The sequence below is a fragment of the Telmatherina bonti genome (genome assembly GCF_933228915.1).
Source record: "Telmatherina bonti genome assembly, chromosome: 16".
NCBI lineage: Eukaryota > Metazoa > Chordata > Actinopteri > Atheriniformes > Telmatherinidae > Telmatherina > Telmatherina bonti.
This window is the reverse complement of record NC_136614.1, coordinates 6,536,873-6,560,969: the sequence shown is the minus strand read 5'-3', so window position 1 is coordinate 6,560,969 and position 24,097 is coordinate 6,536,873. Positions and strand designations below refer to the sequence as shown.

The 24,097-nt window shown below is 56.7% G+C and overlaps 1 protein-coding gene across 3 annotated transcripts in view; it reads right to left on the bottom strand.

Moving 5' to 3' along the window:
* The window catches only part of myo6a (myosin VIa), a 190,010-nt gene that overhangs the window by 56,679 nt on the left and 109,234 nt on the right, over positions 1-24,097 (bottom strand). For all 3 annotated transcript variants that reach the window (XM_079255818.1, XM_079255819.1, XM_079255820.1), the window contains exons 19-20: positions 1,891-1,929; positions 1,709-1,802 (exon numbers count right to left, since the gene is read on the bottom strand). In XM_079255818.1, the coding sequence (XP_079111944.1) occupies positions 1,709-1,802; positions 1,891-1,929 (133 nt within the window). The remainder of the gene's footprint in view (positions 1-1,708; positions 1,803-1,890; positions 1,930-24,097) is intronic.

The following is a 24,097-nucleotide window of genomic DNA, read 5'->3' as shown; positions in this document are numbered from 1 at the left end:
TGTCTGCTGGCACTGTTGTCCGCGCTTTCGCTAAAGCCGGCATCATTTCCGAGGAGCCGCACGGCACGGAAAGTGACTCTGACAGTGAAGAAAGTGAAGCTCGCATGTTTGCTGGAAATTTAGCGCAGCTGTTCAATTCAGAAAGAAGGATGAGGACTTTGATGGGTTTGACTGATGACGATTACCGGTAAAAAATGTGAGTACCAAACTCAGTTTTGGTCCCGGTCTATTTTTAAATACGCACACTTGTGTGCTTGTTTTATCCGTGTGTTTTACCATGCCCGCGCCTATTGATGATTGATGATTAAAAAATGTTAGTACTTTGTAATCAATATTTAAATAAAGCACAACCAAACTCAGTTTTGCTCCCGCTCTACTTTTAAAAAGGCATACTTGTATGCTTGTGTGCATTGAGAATGTTAAAGGGGGAAGTGTGGGCGTGGATTGTACCGGTATATAAAACCCGCGCCCTACGGTCAGGTGCGCCTTATGTATGTGTTAAATACAGAAAGGGTGCACATAACTGAGACTACGCCTTTTAGTACTGTGCGCCTAATGGTCGTGAAAATACGGTAAAGTCAGAGACAGTAAACTTCTCCACTGACTGGATTTCATTTTGTTTTAAACCAGGAATCATAAGCCTGTCAGAGTAGGTCTGACCAAACATCGAGTTAGACCATTAACACATCCCAGTCATGGAACTTGGAAGTCACAATCTTCTCCATTCAAAACATGCAATATTAATCAGAAATGTCCATTTGCCATCACAAATAGAGACTAAATACTTCTATTTATAATTAAAATGTCTGCGATGGACTGGCGAGCTGTCCAGGGTGTTCTCTGCCTGTCGCCCAAAGCCAGCTGGGATAGGCTCCAGCTTCCCCGCGACCCTGAATTGGATTAAGCGGTTTAGAAAATGAATAAATGAATGAATATAATTAAAATGGAAAAACAATTCACATCAAACTCTAAAATGATTCAAATCAAACTTAAAATTTGGGAAAAATTTGTTAAATGTTTCAGTTTAATATAATTTCACACGTGTGTAAGAAGCAAACCACAAGGTTACATCTCAGGCTTTTTAAACTGACAGACGAACGAAGCAAACAGTTGGAGATTCATCCAGGATCGAATGTTTGCAGACGATGTTTTCATTTATGTCTCACTTTAAACTCCCAAACAGGCAGCAGCAGGATGGAGAATCATTTACCATCTTTATAAAAAACTGTTTTATGACGAGACGTAAAGCATGTGAAGCTCTAACTGATAAAGGAACAACGAAAATCGGAGAGTTAGGATATTCTGGCTTAGGAACTGTATAAGTCTTTTTTCTGAATGTTCCTGCTGAAGTAATTCCATCAGCGATACCGCCGACGTAGTGATGGAAAGTTCAGCTCATCATCCATCTAGTTCCTTATGAGTCGACTCTTTTAGCTCCTAAATTTCTCTTCATTTGCTTCTCTCAGAGCTTCTAGTTTAGTCATGTCGGTTTTCAGGTCTAAACTGGTCCTGTCTTCTCATAGATCCTTCCTTCTCTACATACTGGTTAGATCCTGGTCTTTGTATGTTTAAAGTCCCACCAATCTAAAGATCTGGATCTTTTAAACCAGTTCTTCCTACAAAGAACTGACTCTTAGAACCGGCGTGTTCATGAACGACTCATCGCCGATCTTACGTCATGAAGGAGAAACATGCAGGAAGGACTGACCGGAGCACTGCAGCTGGGAGAGAATCTGGGCGCCTTCAAAGTGGTGGCTGACCATCTTCAGGTTGGGCTTTATGCAGCGGATGAAGCTGGAGCCCTGGAGGAGTGAAGCGGGACAAAAACTGGGTCAGCTGGGAGGACCGCACCGTGAAACATCAGCTTGTAGTAGAAGAAGAAACACTAACTGTGCTGCGGAGCTTCTCCAGGAGGACGTTCAGCTGCGTCTGCAGGAGAAGAAGAAACGTTAAACCAAAACGGCCTGAGAGCAATGGGTCATCCTGAAACACAAAGAAGATGTGATCTGGTCGCCACCTGGTGGCGGTTCCAGTCGGTTTCATGAGACGTGATCCGGTCGCCACCTGGTGGCGGTTCCAGTCGGTTTCATTAGACGTGATCCGGTCGCCACCTGGTGGCGGTTCCAACCGGTTTCATTAGACGTGATCCGGTCGCCACCTGGTGGAGGTTCCAACCGGTTTCATTAGACGTGATCCGGTCGCCACCTGGTGGCGGTTCCAACCGGTTTCATTAGACGTGATCCGGTCGCCACCTGGTGGCGGTTCCAGTCGGTTTCATTAGACGTGATCCGGTCGCCACCTGGTGGCGGTTCCAGTCGGTTTCATTAGACGTGATCCGGTCGCCACCTGGTGGCGGTTCCAGTCGGTTTCATTAGACGTGATCCGGTCGCCACCTGGTGGCGGTTCCAACCGGTTTCATTAGACGTGATCCGGTCGCCACCTGGTGGCGGTTCCAGTCGGTTTCATTAGACGTGATCCGGTCGCCACCAGGTGGCGGTTCCAACCGGTTTCATTAGACGTGATCCGGTCGCCACCTGGTGGCGGTTCCAACCGGTTTCATTAGACGTGATCCGGTCGCCACCTGGTGGCGGTTCCAACCGGTTTCATTAGACGTGATCCGGTCGCCACCTGGTGGCGGTTCCAGTCGGTTTCATTAGACGTGATCCGGTCGCCACCTGGTGGCGGTTCCAGTCGGTTTCATTAGACGTGATCCGGTCGCCACCTGGTGGCGGTTCCAGTCGGTTTCATTAGACGTGATCCGGTCGCCACCTGGTGGCGGTTCCAGTCGGTTTCATTAGACGTGATCCGGTCGCCACCTGGTGGCGGTTCCAACCGGTTTCATTAGACGTGATCCGGTCGCTACCTGGTGGCGGTTCCAACCGGTTTCATTAGACGTGATCCGGTCGCCACCTGGTGGCGGTTCCAACCGGTTTCATTAGACGTGATCCGGTCGCCACCTGGTGGCGGTTCCAGTCGGTTTCATTACACGTGATCCGGTCGCCACCTGGTGGCGGTTCCAGTCGGTTTCATTACACGTGATCCGGTCGCCACCTGGTGGCGGTTCCAACCGGTTTCATTAGACGTGATCTGGTCGCCACCTGGTGGCGGTTCCAACCGGTTTCATTAGACGTGATCCGGTCGCCACCTGGTGGCGGTTCCAACCGGTTTCATTAGACGTGATCCGGTCGCCACCTGGTGGCGGTTCCAACCGGTTTCATTAGACGTGATCCGGTCGCCACCTGGTGGCGGTTCCAACCGGTTTCATTAGACGTGATCTGGTCGCCACCTGGTGGCGGTTCCAGTCGGTTTCATTAGACGTGATCCGGTCGCCACCTGGTGGCGGTTCCAGTCGGTTTCATTAGACGTGATCCGGTCGCCACATGGTGGCGGTTCCAGTCGGTTTCATTAGACGTGATCCGGTCGCCACATGGTGGCGGTTCCAACCGGTTTCATTAGACGTGATCTGGTCGCCACCTGGTGGCGGTTCCAGTTGTTTTCATTAGACGTGATCCGGTCGCTACCTGGTGGCGGTTCCAACCGGTTTCATTAGACGTGATCCGGTCGCCACCTGGTGGCGGTTCCAGTCGGTTTCATTAGACGTGATCCGGTCGCCACCTGGTGGCGGTTCCAACCGGTTTCATTACACGTGATCTGGTCGCCACCTGGTGGCGGTTCCAACCGGTTTCATTACACGTGATCTGGTCGCCACCTGGTGGCGGTTCCAACCGGTTTCATTACACGTGATCCGGTCGCCACCTGGTGGCGGTTCCAACCGGTTTCATTAGACGTGATCCGGTCGCCACCTGGTGGCGGTTCCAGTCGATTTCATTAGACGTGATCCGGTTTCATTAGACGTGATTAGACGTGATCCGGTCACCACCAGGTGGCGGTTCCAACCGGTTTCATTACACGTGATCCGGTCGCCACCTGGTGGCGGTTCCAACCGGTTTCATTAGACGTGATCCGGTCGCCACCTGGTGGCGGTTCCAACCGGTTTCATTAGACGTGATCCGGTCGCCACCTGGTGGCGGTTCCAGTCGGTTTCATTAGACGTGATCCGGTCACCACCAGGTGGCGGTTCCAACCGGTTTAATTACACGTGATCCGGTCGCCACCTGGTGGCGGTTCCAACCGGTTTCATTACACGTGATCCGGTCGCCACCTGGTGGCGGTTCCAACCGGTTTCATTAGACGTGATCCGGTCGCCACCTGGTGGCGGTTCCAACCGGTTTCATTAGACGTGATCCGGTCGCCACCTGGTGGCGGTTCCAACCGGTTTCATTAGACGTGATCCGGTCGCCACCTGGTGGCGGTTCCAGTCGGTTTCATTAGACGTGATCCGGTTTCATTAGACGTGATTAGACGTGATCCGGTCGCCACCTGGTGGCGGTTCCAGTCGGTTTCATTAGACGTGATCCGGTCGCCACCTGGTGGCGGTTCCAGTCGGTTTCATTAGACGTGATCCGGTCGCCACCTGGTGGCGGTTTCAACCGGTTTCATTAGACGTGATCCGGTCGCCACCTGGTGGCGGTTCCAACCGGTTTCATTAGACGTGATCCGGTCGCCACCTAGTGGCGGTTCCAGTCGGTTTCATTAGACGTGATCCGGTCGCCACCTGGTGGCGGTTCCAGTCGGTTTCATTAGACGTGATCCGGTCGCCACCTGGTGGCGGTTCCAGTCGGTTTCATTAGACGTGATCCGGTCACCACCAGGTGGCGGTTCCAACCGGTTTAATTACACGTGATCCGGTCGCCACCTGGTGGCGGTTCCAACCGGTTTCATTACACGTGATCCGGTCGCCACCTGGTGGCGGTTCCAGTCGGTTTCATTAGACGTGATCCGGTCGCCACCTGGTGGCGGTTCCAGTCGGTTTCATTAGACGTGATCCGGTCGCCACCTGGTGGCGGTTCCAGTCGGTTTCATTAGACGTGATCCGGTCGCCACCTGGTGGCGGTTCCAGTCGGTTTCATTAGACGTGATCCGGTTTCATTAGACGTGATCCGGTCGCCACCTGGTGGCGGTTCCAGTCGGTTTCATTAGACGTGATCCGGTCGCCACCTGGTGGCGGTTCCAACCGGTTTCATTAGACGTGATCCGGTCGCCACCTGGTGGCGGTTCCAGTCGGTTTCATTAGACGTGATCCGGTTTCATTAGACGTGATTAGACGTGATCCGGTCGCTACCTGGTGGCGGTTCCAGTCGGTTTCATTACACGTGATCCGGTCGCCACCTGGTGGCGGTTCCAACCGGTTTCATTACACGTGATCCGGTCGCCACCTGGTGGCGGTTCCAGTCGGTTTCATTAGACGTGATCCGGTCGCCACCTGGTGGCGGTTCCAACCGGTTTCATTAGACGTGATCCGGTCGCCACCTGGTGGCGGTTCCAGTCGGTTTCATTAGACGTGATCCGGTTTCATTAGACGTGATTAGACGTGATCCGGTCACCACCAGGTGGCGGTTCCAACCGGTTTCATTACACGTGATCCGGTCGCCACCTGGTGGCGGTTCCAACCGGTTTCATTAGACGTGATCCGGTCGCCACCTGGTGGCGGTTCCAACCGGTTTCATTAGACGTGATCCGGTCGCCACCTGGTGGCGGTTCCAGTCGGTTTCATTAGACGTGATCCGGTTTCATTAGACGTGATTAGACGTGATCCGGTCGCCACCTGGTGGCGGTTCCAGTCGGTTTCATTAGACGTGATCCGGTCGCCACCTGGTGGCGGTTCCAACCGGTTTCATTACACGTGATCTGGTCGCCACCTGGTGGCGGTTCCAACCGGTTTCATTACACGTGATCCGGTCGCCACCTGGTGGCGGTTCCAACCGGTTTCATTAGACGTGATCCGGTCGCCACCTGGTGGCGGTTCCAGTCGGTTTCATTAGACGTGATCCGGTTTCATTAGACGTGATTAGACGTGATCCGGTCACCACCAGGTGGCGGTTCCAACCGGTTTCATTACACGTGATCCGGTCGCCACCTGGTGGCGGTTCCAACCGGTTTCATTAGACGTGATCCGGTCGCCACCTGGTGGCGGTTCCAACCGGTTTCATTAGACGTGATCCGGTCGCCACCTGGTGGCGGTTCCAGTCGGTTTCATTAGACGTGATCCGGTTTCATTAGACGTGATTAGACGTGATCCGGTCGCCACCTGGTGGCGGTTCCAGTCGGTTTCATTAGACGTGATCCGGTCGCCACCTGGTGGCGGTTCCAGTCGGTTTCATTAGACGTGATCCGGTCGCCACCTGGTGGCGGTTTCAACCGGTTTCATTAGACGTGATCCGGTCGCCACCTGGTGGCGGTTCCAACCGGTTTCATTAGACGTGATCCGGTCGCCACCTAGTGGCGGTTCCAGTCGGTTTCATTAGACGTGATCCGGTCGCCACCTGGTGGCGGTTCCAGTCGGTTTCATTAGACGTGATCCGGTCACCACCAGGTGGCGGTTCCAACCGGTTTCATTACACGTGATCCGGTCGCCACCTGGTGGCGGTTCCAACCGGTTTCATTACACGTGATCCGGTCGCCACCTGGTGGCGGTTCCAGTCGGTTTCATTAGACGTGATCCGGTCGCCACCTGGTGGCGGTTCCAGTCGGTTTCATTAGACGTGATCCGGTCGCCACCTGGTGGCGGTTCCAGTCGGTTTCATTAGACGTGATCCGGTCGCCACCTGGTGGCGGTTCCAGTCGGTTTCATTAGACGTGATCCGGTTTCATTAGACGTGATCCGGTCGCCACCTGGTGGCGGTTCCAGTCGGTTTCATTAGACGTGATCCGGTCGCCACCTGGTGGCGGTTCCAACCGGTTTCATTAGACGTGATCCGGTCGCCACCTGGTGGCGGTTCCAGTCGGTTTCATTAGACGTGATCCGGTTTCATTAGACGTGATTAGACGTGATCCGGTCGCCACCTGGTGGCGGTTCCAGTCGGTTTCATTAGACGTGATCCGGTCGCCACCTGGTGGCGGTTCCAGTCGGTTTCATTAGACGTGATCCGGTCGCCACCTGGTGGCGGTTTCAACCGGTTTCATTAGACGTGATCCGGTCGCCACCTGGTGGCGGTTCCAACCGGTTTCATTAGACGTGATCCGGTCGCCACCTAGTGGCGGTTCCAGTCGGTTTCATTAGACGTGATCCGGTCGCCACCTGGTGGCGGTTCCAGTCGGTTTCATTAGACGTGATCCGGTCACCACCAGGTGGCGGTTCCAACCGGTTTCATTACACGTGATCCGGTCGCCACCTGGTGGCGGTTCCAGTCGGTTTCATTAGACGTGATCCGGTTTCATTAGACGTGATCCGGTCGCCACCTGGTGGCGGTTCCAGTCGGTTTCATTAGACGTGATCCGGTCGCCACCTGGTGGCGGTTCCAACCGGTTTCATTAGACGTGATCCGGTCGCCACCTGGTGGCGGTTCCAGTCGGTTTCATTAGACGTGATCCGGTTTCATTAGACGTGATTAGACGTGATCCGGTCGCTACCTGGTGGCGGTTCCAGTCGGTTTCATTAGACGTGATCCGGTCACCACCAGGTGGCGGTTCCAACCGGTTTCATTACACGTGATCCGGTCGCCACCTGGTGGCGGTTCCAACCGGTTTCATTACACGTGATCCGGTCGCCACCTGGTGGCGGTTCCAGTCGGTTTCATTAGACGTGATCCGGTCGCCACCTGGTGGCGGTTCCAACCGGTTTCATTAGACGTGATCCGGTCGCCACCTGGTGGCGGTTCCAGTCGGTTTCATTAGACGTGATCCGGTTTCATTAGACGTGATTAGACGTGATCCGGTCACCACCAGGTGGCGGTTCCAACCGGTTTCATTACACGTGATCCGGTCGCCACCTGGTGGCGGTTCCAACCGGTTTCATTAGACGTGATCCGGTCGCCACCTGGTGGCGGTTCCAACCGGTTTCATTAGACGTGATCCGGTCGCCACCTGGTGGCGGTTCCAGTCGGTTTCATTAGACGTGATCCGGTTTCATTAGACGTGATTAGACGTGATCCGGTCGCCACCTGGTGGCGGTTCCAGTCGGTTTCATTAGACGTGATCCGGTCGCCACCTGGTGGCGGTTCCAACCGGTTTCATTACACGTGATCTGGTCGCCACCTGGTGGCGGTTCCAACCGGTTTCATTACACGTGATCCGGTCGCCACCTGGTGGCGGTTCCAACCGGTTTCATTAGACGTGATCCGGTCGCCACCTGGTGGCGGTTCCAGTCGGTTTCATTAGACGTGATCCGGTCTCATTAGACGTGATTAGACGTGATCCGGTCACCACCAGGTGGCGGTTCCAACCGGTTTCATTACACGTGATCCGGTCGCCACCTGGTGGCGGTTCCAACCGGTTTCATTAGACGTGATCCGGTCGCCACCTGGTGGCGGTTCCAACCGGTTTCATTAGACGTGATCCGGTCGCCACCTGGTGGCGGTTCCAGTCGGTTTCATTAGACGTGATCCGGTTTCATTAGACGTGATTAGACGTGATCCGGTCGCCACCTGGTGGCGGTTCCAGTCGGTTTCATTAGACGTGATCCGGTCGCCACCTGGTGGCGGTTCCAGTCGGTTTCATTAGACGTGATCCGGTCGCCACCTGGTGGCGGTTTCAACCGGTTTCATTAGACGTGATCCGGTCGCCACCTGGTGGCGGTTCCAACCGGTTTCATTAGACGTGATCCGGTCGCCACCTAGTGGCGGTTCCAGTCGGTTTCATTAGACGTGATCCGGTCGCCACCTGGTGGCGGTTCCAGTCGGTTTCATTAGACGTGATCCGGTCACCACCAGGTGGCGGTTCCAACCGGTTTCATTACACGTGATCCGGTCGCCACCTGGTGGCGGTTCCAACCGGTTTCATTACACGTGATCCGGTCGCCACCTGGTGGCGGTTCCAGTCGGTTTCATTAGACGTGATCCGGTCGCCACCTGGTGGCGGTTCCAGTCGGTTTCATTAGACGTGATCCGGTCGCCACCTGGTGGCGGTTCCAGTCGGTTTCATTAGACGTGATCCGGTCGCCACCTGGTGGCGGTTCCAGTCGGTTTCATTAGACGTGATCCGGTTTCATTAGACGTGATCCGGTCGCCACCTGGTGGCGGTTCCAGTCGGTTTCATTAGACGTGATCCGGTCGCCACCTGGTGGCGGTTCCAACCGGTTTCATTAGACGTGATCCGGTCGCCACCTGGTGGCGGTTCCAGTCGGTTTCATTAGACGTGATCCGGTTTCATTAGACGTGATTAGACGTGATCCGGTCGCTACCTGGTGGCGGTTCCAGTCGGTTTCATTAGACGTGATCCGGTCACCACCAGGTGGCGGTTCCAACCGGTTTCATTACACGTGATCCGGTCGCCACCTGGTGGCGGTTCCAACCGGTTTCATTACACGTGATCCGGTCGCCACCTGGTGGCGGTTCCAGTCGGTTTCATTAGACGTGATCCGGTCGCCACCTGGTGGCGGTTCCAACCGGTTTCATTAGACGTGATCCGGTCGCCACCTGGTGGCGGTTCCAGTCGGTTTCATTAGACGTGATCCGGTTTCATTAGACGTGATTAGACGTGATCCGGTCACCACCAGGTGGCGGTTCCAACCGGTTTCATTACACGTGATCCGGTCGCCACCTGGTGGCGGTTCCAACCGGTTTCATTAGACGTGATCCGGTCGCCACCTGGTGGCGGTTCCAACCGGTTTCATTAGACGTGATCCGGTCGCCACCTGGTGGCGGTTCCAGTCGGTTTCATTAGACGTGATCCGGTTTCATTAGACGTGATTAGACGTGATCCGGTCGCCACCTGGTGGCGGTTCCAGTCGGTTTCATTAGACGTGATCCGGTCGCCACCTGGTGGCGGTTCCAGTCGGTTTCATTAGACGTGATCCGGTCGCCACCTGGTGGCGGTTCCAACCGGTTTCATTAGACGTGATCCGGTCGCCACCTGGTGGCGGTTCCAGTCGGTTTCATTAGACGTGATCCGGTCGCCACCTGGTGGCGGTTCCAGTCGGTTTCATTACACGTGATCCGGTCGCCACCTGGTGGCGGTTCCAACCGGTTTCATTAGACGTGATCCGGTCGCCACCTGGTGGCGGTTCCAGTCGGTTTCATTACACGTGATCCGGTCGCCACCTGGTGGCGGTTCCAGTCGGTTTCATTACACGTGATCTGGTCGCCACCTGGTGGCGGTTCCAACCGGTTTCATTAGACGTGATCTGGTCGCCACCTGGTGGCGGTTCCAGTCGGTTTCATTAGACGTGATCCGGTCGCCACCTGGTGGCGGTTCCAGTCGGTTTCATTAGACGTGATCCGGTTTCATTAGACGTGATTAGACGAGATCCGGTCACCACCAGGTGGCGGTTCCAACCGGTTTCATTACACGTGATCCGGTCGCCACCTGGTGGCGGTTCCAACCGGTTTCATTAGACGTGATCCGGTCGCCACCTGGTGGCGGTTCCAACCGGTTTCATTAGACGTGATCCGGTCGCCACCTGGTGGCGGTTCCAGTCGGTTTCATTAGACGTGATCCGGTTTCATTAGACGTGATTAGACGTGATCCGGTCGCCACCTGGTGGCGGTTCCAGTCGGTTTCATTAGACGTGATCCGGTCGCCACCTGGTGGCGGTTCCAGTCGGTTTCATTAGACGTGATCCGGTCGCCACCTGGTGGCGGTTCCAACCGGTTTCATTAGACGTGATCCGGTCGCCACCTGGTGGCGGTTCCAACCGGTTTCATTAGACGTGATCCGGTCGCCACCTAGTGGCGGTTCCAGTCGGTTTCATTAGACGTGATCCGGTCGCCACCTGGTGGCGGTTCCAGTCGGTTTCATTAGACGTGATCCGGTCACCACCAGGTGGCGGTTCCAACCGGTTTCATTACACGTGATCCGGTCGCCACCTGGTGGCGGTTCCAACCGGTTTCATTACACGTGATCCGGTCGCCACCTGGTGGCGGTTCCAGTCGGTTTCATTAGACGTGATCCGGTCGCCACCTGGTGGCGGTTCCAGTCGGTTTCATTAGACGTGATCCGGTCGCCACCTGGTGGCGGTTCCAGTCGGTTTCATTAGACGTGATCCGGTTTCATTAGACGTGATCCGGTCGCCACCTGGTGGCGGTTCCAGTCGGTTTCATTAGACGTGATCCGGTCGCCACCTGGTGGCGGTTCCAACCGGTTTCATTAGACGTGATCCGGTCGCCACCTGGTGGCGGTTCCAGTCGGTTTCATTAGACGTGATCCGGTTTCATTAGACGTGATTAGACGTGATCCGGTCGCTACCTGGTGGCGGTTCCAGTCGGTTTCATTAGACGTGATCCGGTCACCACCAGGTGGCGGTTCCAACCGGTTTCATTACACGTGATCCGGTCGCCACCTGGTGGCGGTTCCAACCGGTTTCATTACACGTGATCCGGTCGCCACCTGGTGGCGGTTCCAGTCGGTTTCATTAGACGTGATCCGGTCGCCACCTGGTGGCGGTTCCAGTCGGTTTCATTAGACGTGATCCGGTTTCATTAGACGTGATTAGACGTGATCCGGTCACCACCAGGTGGCGGTTCCAACCGGTTTCATTACACGTGATCCGGTCGCCACCTGGTGGCGGTTCCAACCGGTTTCATTAGACGTGATCCGGTCGCCACCTGGTGGCGGTTCCAACCGGTTTCATTAGACGTGATCCGGTCGCCACCTGGTGGCGGTTCCAGTCGGTTTCATTAGACGTGATCCGGTTTCATTAGACGTGATTAGACGTGATCCGGTCGCCACCTGGTGGCGGTTCCAGTCGGTTTCATTAGACGTGATCCGGTCGCCACCTGGTGGCGGTTCCAGTCGGTTTCATTAGACGTGATCCGGTCGCCACCTGGTGGCGGTTCCAACCGGTTTCATTAGACGTGATCCGGTCGCCACCTGGTGGCGGTTCCAACCGGTTTCATTAGACGTGATCCGGTCGCCACCTAGTGGCGGTTCCAGTCGGTTTCATTAGACGTGATCCGGTCGCCACCTGGTGGCGGTTCCAGTCGGTTTCATTAGACGTGATCCGGTCACCACCAGGTGGCGGTTCCAACCGGTTTCATTACACGTGATCCGGTCGCCACCTGGTGGCGGTTCCAACCGGTTTCATTACACGTGATCCGCTCGCCACCTGGTGGCGGTTCCAGTCGGTTTCATTAGACGTGATCCGGTCGCCACCTGGTGGCGGTTCCAGTCGGTTTCATTAGACGTGATCCGGTCGCCACCTGGTGGCGGTTCCAGTCGGTTTCATTAGACGTGATCCGGTTTCATTAGACGTGATCCGGTCGCCACCTGGTGGCGGTTCCAGTCGGTTTCATTAGACGTGATCCGGTCGCCACCTGGTGGAGGTTCCAACCGGTTTCATTAGACGTGATCCGGTCGCCACCTGGTGGCGGTTCCAGTCGGTTTCATTAGACGTGATCCGGTTTCATTAGACGTGATTAGACGTGATCCGGTCGCTACCTGGTGGCGGTTCCAGTCGGTTTCATTAGACGTGATCCGGTCACCACCAGGTGGCGGTTCCAACCGGTTTCATTACACGTGATCCGGTCGCCACCTGGTGGCGGTTCCAACCGGTTTCATTACACGTGATCCGGTCGCCACCTGGTGGCGGTTCCAGTCGGTTTCATTAGACGTGATCCGGTCGCCACCTGGTGGCGGTTCCAACCGGTTTCATTAGACGTGATCCGGTCGCCACCTGGTGGCGGTTCCAGTCGGTTTCATTAGACGTGATCCGGTTTCATTAGACGTGATTAGACGTGATCCGGTCACCACCAGGTGGCGGTTCCAACCGGTTTCATTACACGTGATCCGGTCGCCACCTGGTGGCGGTTCCAACCGGTTTCATTAGACGTGATCCGGTCGCCACCTGGTGGCGGTTCCAACCGGTTTCATTAGACGTGATCCGGTCGCCACCTGGTGGCGGTTCCAGTCGGTTTCATTAGACGTGATCCGGTTTCATTAGACGTGATTAGACGTGATCCGGTCGCCACCTGGTGGCGGTTCCAGTCGGTTTCATTAGACGTGATCCGGTCGCCACCTGGTGGCGGTTCCAGTCGGTTTCATTAGACGTGATCCGGTCGCCACCTGGTGGCGGTTCCAACCGGTTTCATTAGACGTGATCCGGTCGCCACCTGGTGGCGGTTCCAACCGGTTTCATTAGACGTGATCCGGTCGCCACCTGGTGGCGGTTCCAGTCGGTTTCATTACACGTGATCCGGTCGCCACCTGGTGGCGGTTCCAGTCGGTTTCATTACACGTGATCCGGTCGCCACCTGGTGGCGGTTCCAGTCGGTTTCATTAGACGTGATCCGGTTTCATTAGACGTGATTAGACGAGATCCGGTCACCACCAGGTGGCGGTTCCAACCGGTTTCATTACACGTGATCCGGTCGCCACCTGGTGGCGGTTCCAACCGGTTTCATTAGACGTGATCCGGTCGCCACCTGGTGGCGGTTCCAACCGGTTTCATTAGACGTGATCCGGTCGCCACCTGGTGGCGGTTCCAGTCGGTTTCATTAGACGTGATCCGGTTTCATTAGACGTGATTAGACGTGATCCGGTCGCCACCTGGTGGCGGTTCCAGTCGGTTTCATTAGACGTGATCCGGTCGCCACCTGGTGGCGGTTCCAGTCGGTTTCATTAGACGTGATCCGGTCGCCACCTGGTGGCGGTTCCAACCGGTTTCATTAGACGTGATCCGGTCGCCACCTGGTGGCGGTTCCAACCGGTTTCATTAGACGTGATCCGGTCGCCACCTAGTGGCGGTTCCAGTCGGTTTCATTAGACGTGATCCGGTCGCCACCTGGTGGCGGTTCCAGTCGGTTTCATTAGACGTGATCCGGTCACCACCAGGTGGCGGTTCCAACCGGTTTCATTACACGTGATCCGGTCGCCACCTGGTGGCGGTTCCAACCGGTTTCATTACACGTGATCCGGTCGCCACCTGGTGGCGGTTCCAGTCGGTTTCATTAGACGTGATCCGGTCGCCACCTGGTGGCGGTTCCAGTCGGTTTCATTAGACGTGATCCGGTCGCCACCTGGTGGCGGTTCCAGTCGGTTTCATTAGACGTGATCCGGTTTCATTAGACGTGATCCGGTCGCCACCTGGTGGCGGTTCCAGTCGGTTTCATTAGACGTGATCCGGTCGCCACCTGGTGGCGGTTCCAACCGGTTTCATTAGACGTGATCCGGTCGCCACCTGGTGGCGGTTCCAGTCGGTTTCATTAGACGTGATCCGGTTTCATTAGACGTGATTAGACGTGATCCGGTCGCTACCTGGTGGCGGTTCCAGTCGGTTTCATTAGACGTGATCCGGTCACCACCAGGTGGCGGTTCCAACCGGTTTCATTACACGTGATCCGGTCGCCACCTGGTGGCGGTTCCAACCGGTTTCATTACACGTGATCCGGTCGCCACCTGGTGGCGGTTCCAGTCGGTTTCATTAGACGTGATCCGGTCGCCACCTGGTGGCGGTTCCAGTCGGTTTCATTAGACGTGATCCGGTTTCATTAGACGTGATTAGACGTGATCCGGTCACCACCAGGTGGCGGTTCCAACCGGTTTCATTACACGTGATCCGGTCGCCACCTGGTGGCGGTTCCAACCGGTTTCATTAGACGTGATCCGGTCGCCACCTGGTGGCGGTTCCAACCGGTTTCATTAGACGTGATCCGGTCGCCACCTGGTGGCGGTTCCAGTCGGTTTCATTAGACGTGATCCGGTTTCATTAGACGTGATTAGACGTGATCCGGTCGCCACCTGGTGGCGGTTCCAGTCGGTTTCATTAGACGTGATCCGGTCGCCACCTGGTGGCGGTTCCAGTCGGTTTCATTAGACGTGATCCGGTCGCCACCTGGTGGCGGTTCCAACCGGTTTCATTAGACGTGATCCGGTCGCCACCTGGTGGCGGTTCCAACCGGTTTCATTAGACGTGATCCGGTCGCCACCTAGTGGCGGTTCCAGTCGGTTTCATTAGACGTGATCCGGTCGCCACCTGGTGGCGGTTCCAGTCGGTTTCATTAGACGTGATCCGGTCACCACCAGGTGGCGGTTCCAACCGGTTTCATTACACGTGATCCGGTCGCCACCTGGTGGCGGTTCCAACCGGTTTCATTACACGTGATCCGCTCGCCACCTGGTGGCGGTTCCAGTCGGTTTCATTAGACGTGATCCGGTCGCCACCTGGTGGCGGTTCCAGTCGGTTTCATTAGACGTGATCCGGTCGCCACCTGGTGGCGGTTCCAGTCGGTTTCATTAGACGTGATCCGGTTTCATTAGACGTGATCCGGTCGCCACCTGGTGGCGGTTCCAGTCGGTTTCATTAGACGTGATCCGGTCGCCACCTGGTGGAGGTTCCAACCGGTTTCATTAGACGTGATCCGGTCGCCACCTGGTGGCGGTTCCAGTCGGTTTCATTAGACGTGATCCGGTTTCATTAGACGTGATTAGACGTGATCCGGTCGCTACCTGGTGGCGGTTCCAGTCGGTTTCATTAGACGTGATCCGGTCACCACCAGGTGGCGGTTCCAACCGGTTTCATTACACGTGATCCGGTCGCCACCTGGTGGCGGTTCCAACCGGTTTCATTACACGTGATCCGGTCGCCACCTGGTGGCGGTTCCAGTCGGTTTCATTAGACGTGATCCGGTCGCCACCTGGTGGCGGTTCCAACCGGTTTCATTAGACGTGATCCGGTCGCCACCTGGTGGCGGTTCCAGTCGGTTTCATTAGACGTGATCCGGTTTCATTAGACGTGATTAGACGTGATCCGGTCACCACCAGGTGGCGGTTCCAACCGGTTTCATTACACGTGATCCGGTCGCCACCTGGTGGCGGTTCCAACCGGTTTCATTAGACGTGATCCGGTCGCCACCTGGTGGCGGTTCCAACCGGTTTCATTAGACGTGATCCGGTCGCCACCTGGTGGCGGTTCCAGTCGGTTTCATTAGACGTGATCCGGTTTCATTAGACGTGATTAGACGTGATCCGGTCGCCACCTGGTGGCGGTTCCAGTCGGTTTCATTAGACGTGATCCGGTCGCCACCTGGTGGCGGTTCCAGTCGGTTTCATTAGACGTGATCCGGTCGCCACCTGGTGGCGGTTCCAACCGGTTTCATTAGACGTGATCCGGTCGCCACCTGGTGGCGGTTCCAACCGGTTTCATTAGACGTGATCCGGTCGCCACCTGGTGGCGGTTCCAGTCGGTTTCATTACACGTGATCCGGTCGCCACCTGGTGGCGGTTCCAGTCGGTTTCATTACACGTGATCCGGTCGCCACCTGGTGGCGGTTCCAACCGGTTTCATTAGACGTGATCTGGTCGCCACCTGGTGGCGGTTCCAGTCGGTTTCATTAGACGTGATCCGGTCGCCACCTGGTGGCGGTTCCAACCGGTTTCATTAGACGTGATCTGGTCGCCACCTAGTGGCGGTTCCAGTCGGTTTCATTAGACGTGATCCGGTCGCCACCTGGTGGCGGTTCCAGTCGGTTTCATTAGACGTGATCCGGTCGCCACCTGGTGGCGGTTCCAACCGGTTTCATTAGACGTGATCTGGTCGCCACCTGGTGGCGGTTCCAGTCGGTTTCATTAGACGTGATCCGGTCGCTACCTGGTGGCGGTTCCAACCGGTTTCATTAGACGTGATCTGGTCGCCACCTGGTGGCGGTTCCAGTCGGTTTCATTAGACGTGATCCGGTCGCCACCTGGTGGCGGTTCCAACCGGTTTCATTACACGTGATCTGGTCGCCACCTGGTGGCGGTTCCAACCGGTTTCATTAGACGTGATCCGGTCGCCACCTGGTGGCGGTTCCAACCGGTTTCATTACACGTGATCCAGTCGCCACCTGGTGGCGGTTCCAGTCGGTTTCATTAGACGTGATCCGGTCGCCACCTGGTGGCGGTTCCAGTCGGTTTCATTAGACGTGATCCGGTCGCCACCTGGTGGCGGTTCCAGTCGGTTTCATTAGACGTGATCCGGTCGCCACCTGGTGGCGGTTCCAACCGGTTTCATTAGACGTGATCCGGTCGCCACCTGGTGGCGGTTCCAGTCGGTTTCATTAGACGTGATCTGGTCGCCACCTGGTGGCGGTTCCAGTCGGTTTCATTAGACGTGATCCGGTCGCCACCTGGTGGCGGTTCCAACCGGTTTCATTAGACGTGATCCGGTCGCCACCTGGTGGCGGTTCCAACCGGTTTCATTAGACGTGATCCGGTCGCCACCTGGTGGCGGTTCCAGTCGGTTTCATTACACGTGATCCGGTCGCCACCTGGTGGCGGTTCCAGTCGGTTTCATTACACGTGATCCGGTCGCCACCTGGTGGCGGTTCCAACCGGTTTCATTAGACGTGATCCGGTCGCCACCTGGTGGCGGTTCCAACCGGTTTCATTAGACGTGATCTGGTCGCCACCTGGTGGCGGTTCCAACCGGTTTCATTACACGTGATCCGGTCGCCACCTGGTGGCGGTTCCAACCGGTTTCATTAGACGTGATCTGGTCGCCACCTGGTGGCGGTTCCAGTCGGTTTCATTAGACGTGATCCGGTCGCCACCTGGTGGCGGTTCCAGTCGGTTTCATTAGACGTGATCCGGTTTCATTAGACGTGATTAGACGTGATCCGGTCACCACCAGGTGGCGGTTCCAACCGGTTTCATTACACGTGATCCGGTCGCCACCTGGTGGCGGTTCCAACCGGTTTCATTAGACGTGATCCGGTCGCCACCTGGTGGCGGTTCCAACCGGTTTCATTAGACGTGATCCGGTCGCCACCTGGTGGCGGTTCCAGTCGGTTTCATTAGACGTGATCCGGTTTCATTAGACGTGATTAGACGTGATCCGGTCGCCACCTGGTGGCGGTTCCAGTCGGTTTCATTAGACGTGATCCGGTCGCCACCTGGTGGCGGTTCCAGTCGGTTTCATTAGACGTGATCCGGTCGCCACCTGGTGGCGGTTCCAACCGGTTTCATTAGACGTGATCCGGTCGCCACCTGGTGGCGGTTCCAACCGGTTTCATTAGACGTGATCCGGTCGCCACCTAGTGGCGGTTCCAGTCGGTTTCATTAGACGTGATCCGGTCGCCACCTGGTGGCGGTTCCAGTCGGTTTCATTAGACGTGATCCGGTCACCACCAGGTGGCGGTTCCAACCGGTTTCATTACACGTGATCCGGTCGCCACCTGGTGGCGGTTCCAACCGGTTTCATTACACGTGATCCGGTCGCCACCTGGTGGCGGTTCCAGTCGGTTTCATTAGACGTGATCCGGTCGCCACCTGGTGGCGGTTCCAGTCGGTTTCATTAGACGTGATCCGGTCGCCACCTGGTGGCGGTTCCAGTCGGTTTCATTAGACGTGATCCGGTTTCAATAGACGTGATCCGGTCGCCACCTGGTGGCGGTTCCAGTCGGTTTCATTAGACGTGATCCGGTCGCCACCTGGTGGCGGTTCCAACCGGTTTCATTAGACGTGATCCGGTCGCCACCTGGTGGCGGTTCCAGTCGGTTTCATTAGACGTGATCCGGTTTCATTAGACGTGATCCGGTCGCCACCTGGTGGCGGTTCCAGTCGGTTTCATTAGACGTGATCCGGTCGCCACCTGGTGGCGGTTCCAACCGGTTTCATTAGACGTGATCCGGTCGCCACCTGGTGGCGGTTCCAGTCGGTTTCATTAGACGTGATCCGGTCACCACCAGGTGGCGGTTCCAACCGGTTTCATTACACGTGATCCGGTCGCCACCTGGTGGCGGTTCCAACCGGTTTCATTACACGTGATCCGGTCGCCACCTGGTGGCGGTTCCAGTCGGTTTCATTAGACGTGATCCGGATCGCCACCTGGTGGCGGTTCCAGTCGGTTTCATTAGACGTGATCCGGTTTCATTAGACGTGATTAGACGTGATCCGGTCACCACCAGGTGGCGGTTCCAACCGGTTTCATTACACGTGATCCGGTCGCCACCTGGTGGCGGTTCCAACCGGTTTCATTAGACGTGATCCGGTCGCCACCTGGTGGCGGTTCCAACCGGTTTCATTAGACGTGATCCGGTCGCCACCTGGTGGCGGTTCCAGTCGGTTTCATTAGACGTGATCCGGTTTCATTAGACGTGATTAGACGTGATCCGGTCGCCACCTGGTGGCGGTTCCAGTCGGTTTCATTACACGTGATCCGGTCGCCACCTGGTGGCGGTTCCAGTCGGTTTCATTAGACGTGATCCGGTCGCCACCTGGTGGCGGTTCCAGTCGGTTTCATTAGACGTGATCCGGTCGCCACCTGGTGGCGGTTCCAGTCGGTTTCATTAGACGTGATCCGGTTTCATTAGACGTGATTAGACGTGATCCGGTCGCCACCTGGTGGCGGTTCCAGTCGGTTTCATTAGACGTGATCCGGTCGCCACCTGGTGGCGGTTCCAGTCGGTTTCATTAGACGTGATCCGGTCGCCACCTGGTGGCGGTTCCAGTCGGTTTCATTAGACGTGATCCGGTCGCCACCTGGTGGCGGTTCCAGTCGGTTTCATTAGACGTGATCCGGTTTCATTAGACGTGATTAGACGTGATCCGGTCGCCACCTGGTGGCGGTTCCAGTCGGTTTCATTAGACGTGATCCGGTCGCCACCTGGTGGCGGTTCCAGTCGGTTTCATTACACGTGATCCGGTCGCCACCTGGTGGCGGTTCCAACCGGTTTCATTAGACGTGATCTGGTCGCCACCTGGTGGCGGTTCCAGTCGGTTTCATTAGACGTGATCCGGTCGCCACCTGGTGGCGGTTCCAACCGGTTTCATTAGACGTGATCTGGTCGCCACCTGGTGGCGGTTCCAACCGGTTTCATTAGACGTGATCCGGTCGCCACCTAGTGGCGGTTCCAGTCGGTTTCATTAGACGTGATCCGGTCGCCACCTGGTGGCGGTTCCAGTCGGTTTCATTAGACGTGATCCGGTCGCCACCTGGTGGCGGTTCCAACCGGTTTCATTAGACGTGATCTGGTCGCCACCTGGTGGCGGTTCCAGTTGTTTTCTTTAGACGTGATCCGGTCGCCACCTGGTGGCGGTTCCAACCGGTTTCATTAGACGTGATCTGGTCGCCACCTGGTGGCGGTTCCAGTCGGTTTCATTAGACGTGATCCGGTCGCCACCTGGTGGCGGTTCCAACCGGTTTCATTACACGTGATCTGGTCGCCACCTGGTGGCGGTTCCAACCGGTTTCATTAGACGTGATCCGGTCGCCACCTGGTGGCGGTTCCAACCGGTTTCATTACACGTGATCCAGTCGCCACCTGGTGGCGGTTCCAGTCGGTTTCATTAGACGTGATCCGGTCGCCACCTGGTGGCGGTTCCAGTCGGTTTCATTAGACGTGATCCGGTCGCCACCTGGTGGCGGTTCCAGTCGGTTTCATTAGACGTGATCCGGTCGCCACCTGGTGGCGGTTCCAACCGGTTTCATTAGACGTGATCCGGTCGCCACCTGGTGGCGGTTCCAACCGGTTTCATTAGACGTGATCCGGTCGCCACCTAGTGGCGGTTCCAGTCGGTTTCATTAGACGTGATCCGGTCGCCACCTGGTGGCGGTTCCAGTCGGTTTCATTAGACGTGATCCGGTCACCACCAGGTGGCGGTTCCAACCGGTTTCATTACACGTGATCCGGTCGCCACCTGGTGGCGGTTCCAACCGGTTTCATTAGACGTGATCCGGTCGCCACCTGGTGGCGGTTCCAACCGGTTTCATTAGACGTGATCCGGTCGCCACCTGGTGGCGGTTCCAGTCGGTTTCATTAGACGTGATCCGGTCGCCACCTGGTGGCGGTTCCAGTCGGTTTCATTAGACGTGATCCGGTCACCACCAGGTGGCGGTTCCAACCGGTTTCATTACACGTGATCCGGTCGCCACCTGGTGGCGGTTCCAACCGGTTTCATTACACGTGATCCGGTCGCCACCTGGTGGCGGTTCCAGTCGGTTTCATTAGACGTGATCCGGTCGCCACCTGGTGGCGGTTCCAGTCGGTTTCATTAGACGTGATCCGGTCGCCACCTGGTGGCGGTTCCAGTCGGTTTCATTAGACGTGATCCGGTCGCCACCTGGTGGCGGTTCCAGTCGGTTTCATTAGACGTGATCCGGTTTCATTAGACGTGATCCGGTCGCCACCTGGTGGCGGTTCCAGTCGGTTTCATTAGACGTGATCCGGTCGCCACCTGGTGGCGGTTCCAACCGGTTTCATTAGACGTGATCCGGTCGCCACCTGGTGGCGGTTCCAGTCGGTTTCATTAGACGTGATCCGGTTTCATTAGACGTGATTAGACGTGATCCGGTCGCTACCTGGTGGCGGTTCCAACCGGTTTCATTAGACGTGATCCGGTCGCCACCTGGTGGCGGTTCCAGTCGGTTTCATTACACGTGATCCGGTCGCCACCTGGTGGCGGTTCCAGTCGGTTTCATTACACGTGATCCGGTCGCCACCTGGTGGCGGTTCCAACCGGTTTCATTAGACGTGATCTGGTCGCCACCTGGTGGCGGTTCCAGTCGGTTTCATTAGACGTGATCCGGTCGCCACCTGGTGGCGGTTCCAACCGGTTTCATTAGACGTGATCTGGTCGCCACCTGGTGGCGGTTCCAACCGGTTTCATTAGACGTGATCCGGTCGCCACCTGGTGGCGGTTCCAGTCGGTTTCATTAGACGTGATCCGGTCGCCACCTGGTGGCGGTTCCAGTCGGTTTCATTAGACGTGATCCGGTCGCCACCTGGTGGCGGTTCCAACCGGTTTCATTAGACGTGATCTGGTCGCCACCTGGTGGCGGTTCCAGTCGGTTTCATTAGACGTGATCCGGTCGCTACCTGGTGGCGGTTCCAACCGGTTTCATTAGACGTGATCTGGTCGCCACCTGGTGGCGGTTCCAGTCGGTTTCATTAGACGTGATCCGGTCGCCACCTGGTGGCGGTTCCAACCGGTTTCATTACACGTGATCTGGTCGCCACCTGGTGGCGGTTCCAACCGGTTTCATTAGACGTGATCCGGTCGCCACCTGGTGGCGGTTCCAACCGGTTTCATTACACGTGATCCAGTCGCCACCTGGTGGCGGTTCCAGTCGGTTTCATTAGACGTGATCCGGTCGCCACCTGGTGGCGGTTCCAGTCGGTTTCATTAGACGTGATCCGGTCGCCACCTGGTGGCGGTTCCAGTCGGTTTCATTAGACGTGATCCGGTCGCCACCTGGTGGCGGTTCCAACCGGTTTCATTAGACGTGATCCGGTCGCCACCTGGTGGCGGTTCCAACCGGTTTCATTAGACGTGATCCGGTCGCCACCTGGTGGCGGTTCCAGTCGGTTTCATTAGACGTGATCCGGTCACCACCAGGTGGCGGTTCCAACCGGTTTCATTACACGTGATCCGGTCGCCACCTGGTGGCGGTTCCAACCGGTTTCATTACACGTGATCCGGTCGCCACCTGGTGGCGGTTCCAACCGGTTTCATTAGACGTGATCTGGTCGCCACCTGGTGGCGGTTCCAGTCGGTTTCATTAGACGTGATCCGGTCGCCACCTGGTGGCGGTTCCAACCGGTTTCATTAGACGTGATCTGGTCGCCACCTGGTGGCGGTTCCAACCGGTTTCATTAGACGTGATCCGGTCGCCACCTAGTGGCGGTTCCAGTCGGTTTCATTAGACGTGATCCGGTCGCCACCTGGTGGCGGTTCCAGTCGGTTTCATTAGACGTGATCCGGTCGCCACCTGGTGGCGGTTCCAACCGGTTTCATTAGACGTGATCTGGTCGCCACCTGGTGGCGGTTCCAGTCGGTTTCATTAGACGTGATCCGGTCGCTACCTGGTGGCGGTTCCAACCGGTTTCATTAGACGTGATCTGGTCGCCACCTGGTGGCGGTTCCAGTCGGTTTCATTAGACGTGATCCGGTCGCCACCTGGTGGCGGTTCCAACCGGTTTCATTACACGTGATCTGGTCGCCACCTGGTGGCGGTTCCAACCGGTTTCATTAGACGTGATCCGGTCGCCACCTGGTGGCGGTTCCAACCGGTTTCATTACACGTGATCCAGTCGCCACCTGGTGGCGGTTCCAGTCGGTTTCATTAGACGTGATCCGGTCGCCACCTGGTGGCGGTTCCAGTCGGTTTCATTAGACGTGATCCGGTCGCCACCTGGTGGCGGTTCCAGTCGGTTTCATTAGACGTGATCCGGTCGCCACCTGGTGGCGGTTCCAACCGGTTTCATTAGACGTGATCCGGTCGCCACCTGGTGGCGGTTCCAACCGGTTTCATTAGACGTGATCCGGTCGCCACCTAGTGGCGGTTCCAGTCGGTTTCATTAGACGTGATCCGGTCGCCACCTGGTGGCGGTTCCAGTCGGTTTCATTAGACGTGATCCGGTCACCACCTGGTGGCGGTTCCAACCGGTTTCATTACACGTGATCCGGTCGCCACCTGGTGGCGGTTCCAGTCGGTTTCATTAGACGTGATCCGGTCGCCACCTGGTGGCGGTTCCAGTCGGTTTCATTAGACGTGATCCGGTCGCCACCTGGTGGCGGTTCCAGTCGGTTTCATTAGACGTGATCCGGTCGCCACCTGGTGGCGGTTCCAGTCGGTTTCATTAGACGTGATCCGGTTTCATTAGACGTGATCCGGTCGCCACCTGGTGGCGGTTCCAGTCGGTTTCATTAGACGTGATCCGGTCGCCACCTGGTGGCGGTTCCAACCGGTTTCATTAGACGTGATCCGGTCGCCACCTGGTGGCGGTTCCAGTCGGTTTCATTAGACGTGATCCGGTTTCATTAGACGTGATTAGACGTGATCCGGTCGCTACCTGGTGGCGGTTCCAGTCGGTTTCATTAGACGTGATCCGGTCACCACCAGGTGGCGGTTCCAACCGGTTTCATTACACGTGATCCGGTCGCCACCTGGTGGCGGTTCCAGTCGGTTTCATTAGACGTGATCCGGTCGCCACCTGGTGGCGGTTCCAACCGGTTTCATTAGACGTGATCCGGTCGCCACCTGGTGGCGGTTCCAGTCGGTTTCATTAGACGTGATCCGGTCGCCACCTGGTGGCGGTTCCAACCGGTTTCATTAGACGTGATCCGGTCGCCACCTGGTGGCGGTTCCAACCGGTTTCATTAGACGTGATCCGGTCGCCACCTAGTG